This window comes from Octopus bimaculoides, chromosome 9 (genome assembly GCF_001194135.2).
Source record: "Octopus bimaculoides isolate UCB-OBI-ISO-001 chromosome 9, ASM119413v2, whole genome shotgun sequence".
NCBI classification, from domain to species: Eukaryota; Metazoa; Mollusca; class Cephalopoda; order Octopoda; family Octopodidae; genus Octopus; species Octopus bimaculoides.
In genome coordinates, this window is record NC_068989.1 from 31,083,176 (window position 1) to 31,090,239 (window position 7,064).

A 7,064-nucleotide genomic window follows, 5' to 3' on the forward strand; every position below is an offset into this window, starting at 1 on the left:
GGAAGGGGGCAGAGTGCAGCCAGACAGCATGAAGTCAAGACGTGTATGTACGACCAACAGAAGAAAAAGACCATGTGGGTGGTGAGAGAACACTCCCTCCAAATCAACAGAAATTCTCTTTTTTCTTAATTTCCCCTTCATACCACAAGCTAATTTGGCTCATTGCATAGCGTCAAAAAAATTACTATTCACGGTAAAATATGGCATCAAAAATTAGACTCAGCAACATGTTGAAACCATTCTCTGGCCAAGGCGACGTGGTGGCCTGGATAAAGAAGGTGAAGCTGGTAGCAAAATTGCAGGGATACAAGACATAGCCAGCCTCCTACCTTTGTATTTAGAAGGTAGTGTGTTGAACCTTTATCTCGAGATGTTGGAAGACGATCAGCAAAAGATCTTAAAGATCGAGAAATGATTGAAAGTTACTTACACAGAGGGAGCCTTTAAGGCGTATAGTAAGCTTGGAAGCATGAGGTGGACTGGAGAACAGGTCGATGACTATTTGAGTGAGATTAGGAGATTGGTGGCTTTAGCAGGGATTTCCTGTGAGGCAATAGAGAGTGTTGTGAGGTTGGCCTTTGTGACTGGATTTGCCAATCACATCTGAATAAGTTTGCCAGTGAATGAGTTGATAGAGCGAACTCGTGTCGTGACTCAGAACAACACATGCGATGTAGTTTGTATGATGATGGAGATAAAAACAACAAAGAGACGAATGGAAACTAACCAGAAGAATGAGGCGTGAGAAGCTAGGCGAACGATGAAGGGACCATGTTTCAGGTGTCGGGGTCCTCATATAGTCAGAGACTGCATGGCACCAAAACTGAAAGTGGTGTACTACCGGTGTGACCAGCCTGGGCACATTGCTAACCAGTGCAAACAAGGAAATGGATGGAGGGTAGCTTCTACACCAGTAGCTACCCCGTCAACTAATTAGAGGCATACTCACGGTCACTGCCAATAATAAACTTTCAGGTGGGGTCGAGAGAGGTTTGAGCCCTTGTGAATACTGGTTTCACTACAACACTGGTGACTGTAAATGTGGTACCTAGCTGGGGCGGTAACCCAAATCTGAGCAGGAAAGTCAGGTGCAGAGGGGAGAGCAGAATACAATTGATAGTACAAGGGTTGGTAGTGAAGGTTCAGGTGATTGTGGACGGAGTGGTGGGAATGGATGTGATTGTCCAGCTGGGAGTGGAATTCGGCAACTGATGTGCTGCGTGCTATGAGTATGGAGAGGTGTAGGAAGGCTACGAGAGTGGTGGAACGCATGTAGAAACGTGTGTGACATTGAAGACAAGGAAACAGGATGAGCTGTTATGAACACCCCTTCAAAAGAGGAGCCAGGAATGAATTCAAGAGGGAGGTGGAGTGATGGATAGAGGAGAGTATTTTGAGGCCATGGAAAGCAGTAGAGAAAAATGGTGTGTTGCCCTTAATGACTGTGGTCCAGCCCATGACGAACAAGGTTCGACCAGTACTCGATTTTCGTGAACTGAATGAGCACGTCATGCCATATGAGTGGTGAGGCAGCAGACGTCTGTGAGGAAACTTTGTGGGTTTAGAGGCGCGTGACAGGAGCAACTACAATCGTCGACCTGAAGTCGGCCTATCTGCAACTCCATGTGTCCAAGAAACTGTGGAAGTACCAGTTGGTGAGGTATAAGGGTAGAACTCACTGCTTGACTCAGTTGGGGTTCGGCTTGAGTTTGGTATGAAAAGTTATGGCAAAGGTCCTAAAGAAAGTCTTGGGGAAAGTGGCTGAGGTGGAGCAAGCAACTAATTCATATATTGATGACATCCTTGTAGATGTGAGTGTAGTGACAGCAGAGGAAACTGTAGATCATCTGAAGAAGTTTGGGCTGACTGCTAAACTACCAGAGGCTATAGAAGGAGATGCTGCACTGAGGCTCAAGATTGAAAGAGATAAAATGGGCAGGCTTGTTTTTCGCTGAGGAAATGAGATTCCGGCCCTGAGCAATGATATGAGTAGGCAAGAACTCTTCTCAGTGTGTGAAGAGCTGGTAGGACACTACCCAATTGCAAGATGGCTCTGGAAGCATGTAGCTTCATCAAGAGGCATGCCAAAGAAGTAAAGTGGAGTGACAAAGTTGGGGAGAAGACAACTGCCATGATGCAAGACGTTTTGGAGAGAGTGAGTGCGGAGGATCCAGGTAGGGGGAGCTGGAATGTGCCCGAAACAAAAAAGGGAGTTGTTTGGTGTGATGCAAGTAGCATCACAATAGAAGTCATCCTAGAAGTGGGGGGTGTAGAGGTGAAAGATGCAGCGTGGCTCAGAAAAAAGGATGATTGCAGCCACATCAATGTGGCTGAATTGGATGCTGTACTAAAGGGCATGAACTTGGCACTGAGATGGGGGCTCCACGTATTGGAAATTTGAACTGATTAGGCCACAGTAAGAGGATGGGTGGCATCAGTGATCAGCAATCAAAAGAGAGTCCACACAAAAGGAGACGCAGAAATGATTGTGAAGTGGTGGTTAGGAATCCTCAGAGAGCCGGCCACTGAGTTTGGCTTGAAACTACAGGTAGTGTTTGTGCCTTCAGAAAAGAATAAGGCAGGTGTGCTAACCAGGGTGAAAAAGCCCTGGTTAGTGGTGGCAGGGGATGTACAGAGTGTGGTGGATGCAGCGTGTCACTTGGCGGGCTCAGAGCTGAGGAGGTTGCACAGCATGTTCCTGGCCAAGAAAGTGGACCCTAATGTTACCAGGGAAAGTGTTGCAGTGCTGCAACAGATGCCAGTCTATAGACCCCACACCGAGTGTGCATGAGGCAGAAAGGATTCAGGTTGGAGAAGATTGGAAGAGATTGGTGATAGATATGGCTCATTATCTGGGAAGGCAGTACATCTCAGTGGTTGACTGTGGGCCAGGAAGAATGACAATATGGAAGGAAATTAGGACAGGAGCTGCAGCTGAAACTGTAGAGGTCCCAAATGCAGAATTCCTGGAGAGGCGGCCAGTCGATGAGCTGTTGATGGACAACAGCACAGTGTTTCGCTCAGCACAATTGAAAGAAATGTTCAACCAATGGAATACCAGTCTCTTCAGAGTAGCATATAGGCCTGGCAGGAATGGGATTGTGAAGCATCACCATTGTACAATCCAAGCCATTGCTGAGAGAGGGAAGATTTCCCCAATCGAAGCAGTTTCTGGCACAATATGTTGCCAAGGTCAGGACAGGCTGGGGAGATGGTCCCACAAAAGACTGTGTATAGATATGAATGGAGACACCTGAGCATGGAACCATGACCCTTTGGGGAAGAAGAAATGTCAGTAATTGTTCAAATCAGGGAAGAAGTGTGGGTGAAACCCACTGATGTGCGATGTACAACTCAGTGGGGGAAAGGAAAGGCGACAGCAGTAAACTCACGTAACAACATGTCAGTGGAAGGAATGCTGCGTCACGTCCTAGATGTCAGGAGGGTCATGAGCTCTTCCAGTGATGAATAACAAAGAGAGGGAGAGACTGGCACCACATCCTTGCGACGATTCCAAAGAGAGTGTCATCCACCTAAGTGACTGGAAGACTACGAAAAGGATGTGATAGTGATTGTTAGATCAGTGAGGCATGTGGTATTGAGCTGAAGCTGTGGTGAAGGCAGCAGTGGGAGAGTGGGTAGGCCCTGTTGGAAGTCCCTGAGGACGGAAGTGCTCAAACGAGCACGTGCGGTGGGGTCAGGAAGAGAGCAGAGTGAAGTTGGACAGCGTGAAGTCAAGATGTGTGTGTACGACCAACAGAAGAAAATGATCATATGGGTGGTGAGAGAACGCTCCCTCCAAACCAACAGGTAAGAAAGCCTCAATTCTCCTTTTTCCTAATTTTCCCTTCATACTACATATGTCTAACTCCACGCTGCTCTCAAGCCATGCTTCACACGTTGTTATGTGTAATACAGTGCTTAGTCAGTCATACTATTTTCTATGTATATTTTCTTCCTCTGTCAGTTCTTATCAATACTGAAATGAGAAAATGCGTGCAATTGGTATGTTTATTTTAATTAAACTAAAATATTGGCTTCTGAATAGGTACAAAACAAAGGTGTTTGAAGAGTTTTAATTGATGTAAGTAAAGGGAATTAACACCCCACCTTCCCAATAATTAATTTTGACTAATTTTAAGGGATCTTCAAGAAAAGCACAATATTTCCAATTAAAGTTTCTGACTAAATTCAATGTCATTATTAGCAAAGAGGAAGAAAACTTTCTGTTGACAAACCAGTACGTTCAACTTTCGGTGCAATAGAAACCCGTAAAAGGCCGATGTTTGCCGATTACACCACGAATTTAATGACGTCATATCTAAACTGCTCGGGAGAAAATGATGTGCCTCCTCTTGGGTGTTGTTCTTTTCTCAGTCGACGCGTCGTTCATTCTCTGAACGTGCCATGGACTCTGACACTAAACGAGAAGGCTTACTGGAAGCCATTCTCAGTCCATGGGAAGGATGGATTTTGAGATTACAGAGTTTATTAATATGGGAGAAACCGCGATGGGCTATAGTTTGGTTATGCTCAATTCATCTTCTATTTTGGTAGGTATTGCATATCTCCTCTCTTTCATACCTGTTGTTAAACATAACCACACCTGTATTTTAATGCCATGCATTACTTTAGCATAGTGATCGACTACATTTTATTAATATAATAACTGTATCTCTGTTCATGTGTTTATATGTTTATTTTTATACAGCTGATTGTGTTTATATATTTTCTGTTTATATTCTCTCGTGTGTGTCCCTTATGATTATATTTTATTTGCTCTTCCTTTCACATTTTTACTTCTCAGCATTCCAAACATAATTTAGTCTCTAATCTATTTCCGTTTTTGATATAGCCAGTGATCGTTATTGTTTAACACTTTATTGAGGTGATCTGATATCTAACATGGATGTAAGAAACAAAGATATGCCACTGCTTGTTTTTCTATTTGCTCTCTCTTTCCATTAATAAATACGCCAAATGTTTAATACAAATTTAATGACAACTGAACTTATCCTAAAATCGTCATATTATTAGATGAGGCGGAGAATATTAACAAATCTTTTCTTTATATTTAATAAGCTGTGTTTATTTTTGTGTTCCAATCTTATGAAGCAGAATGTATCCGATGTGATGGAGTTAAGGGTATAAATGAATTTTCGCTTCCTCCGAATATGGTTGGTAAACTGTTACATAAAGTATCCGGTAAAAATAGATCATCTTTCACTTACCTCCTCCTCACCACTAACATTTACAGGTTTGTTACCAACGGAGACTATTTTAACAGGTTCCTTTCTTGTTTCAAGTGGTTTTATCAAATCTTGTTTACACTTCGTCACGATTTCTAGTCGAGCTTCAAAGTTAGGGTAAAAGAGAGAGAGAGAAAAAAAATCTAACTCGACATATTTTCATCTGATTAGATTGTTGTACCTATTTTAACGTGGGTCCAGAGCATTTTGCGATCGAAAAAATGAAACAAACTGATGAATTTTCTTTTCTTTTTAAAATTTGATAATAATAACCGGCTAATTTGTCTACTTAGTTACGAGTCAGTTAAATTAGCTAGATTGGTTGCTTGTATCTGGTGACTTGTGATATTTTGTTGCACTTCAAGCCATTTTAATCAAGCTCCTTAAAATCCTAAGCTAAACTATTTTTTTTAACTAGCAATTATTTAGATGGGGGCGAGTTGCAAGGGCACTTTTTGAGATCAATCTCAAAAAGTGCCCTTGCAACTCGCCCCCATCTAACGACGTACGTGAAAACTAACATTTTAATGAAATGGCCGAACACATGAACAGAGATACAGTTATTATATTAATAAAATGTAGTCGATCACTATGCTAAAGTAATGCTTACACTATACGTTAGTATATATAAATATATATAATAGTCATTCCTTCGCCATATAATATAGTACTGAACAATATATGTAGTTTATTCTCCAGCTTGAAATGTTAATCCTTCCTCCTTGAAATATGTCTCACTTTCTGACTCAATGATTGTTATTGATTTAATTCTACTGATATTGTGTATCTAATGATTATGTTCTGAAATCATAATAGTGTTTATTTTCCTCCACACATGCGTAAAAGCCTGTGAATTTGTTCTTAAGGTGGGGACTAGAAAGTAAGGTATTTTGTACTATTTACCTGAAAAGAGTAATATTGTGTGTGGAGGCGTATTAAATTTTTTGGATAAGAAAATTCTTTCACAAAAGAAAACAACCATCTATTCCTGGGCCCTTCTCCAACAAGGTCGGGATAGCTATTCCGAAAGTCCGCCAATAAGAAAGATTATCCCCGTCTCACCGTAAACATTTATAGAAAGTTATGACGTTCATGCTTATCCTAAAACCATTATTATTTTTGTTGTTTAATCATAAATCAACTCTAATCAAATCAAAATGTTTCATTGTCTAGCTTATTTTGCATTTAAGTGTATCTAAAACTACATTAAGATGTTTGAGTGTGACTTGAGAAATTGGTTGCTATTTTTAGCACAACAAGCGACTAGCTAGAGGTTCTGACAAACATCATCCATATTCAGATATTGAGTCAATAGATTATAGTCCTTTTTATACAAACGTGTGGCTTGTGTCAAAGAAAGAAAATAAAATACTGAATCAGAAAATAATAATATTTTCAGTAAACACATAATACATGCAGAGAAAGCTCTTCTTGGATATATATATATCAGAGTGAGCACATAAATGTGAAACAAGGTAGAAAAAATAGTACTCAAATACTGGAGGTAGAGTAATATGCTTTATTATTAAAGCTTCCCAAACATCACAAAAATATCACAAAAGAACTGATACTCAGAGTTTCATGTTCCCATTCGTCGGACAGTTGGCAATTGTCCGACGAATGGGAACGTGAAACTCTGAACAGCAGTTTTTTGTGATGTTTTGAAGCTTTAATAATAAAGTATTTATGTTTATATATATAAAGTTTTATCATGGCTACCGAATAATTGTCACATTTACAGATAAATTCCTCTATTTACATAATATCGTGGTCTCTTTCATTCTTTTGTTGTCTTGCCATTTCTATCAATATATA

The 7,064-nt window shown here is 40.7% G+C and overlaps 1 protein-coding gene across 4 annotated transcripts in view; it reads left to right on the forward strand.

Annotated features, from left to right (window-relative positions):
* Window positions 1–3,699: 3,699 nt before the first annotated feature.
* Window positions 3,700–7,064, forward strand: part of LOC106872228 (reticulophagy regulator 3-like) — a 110,942-nt gene continuing 107,577 nt past the window's right edge. Inside the window, exon 1 of one of the 4 annotated variants that reach the window (XM_052970552.1) lies at window positions 3,700–3,810. In XM_052970552.1, the coding sequence (XP_052826512.1) occupies window positions 3,740–3,810 (71 nt within the window). In that variant the 5' untranslated portion in view covers window positions 3,700–3,739. Of the gene's footprint in view, window positions 3,811–4,295; window positions 4,554–7,064 lie in introns of those variants that run through there. The other 3 variants (XM_052970551.1, XM_052970553.1, XM_052970554.1) reach the window with 3 other exon arrangements.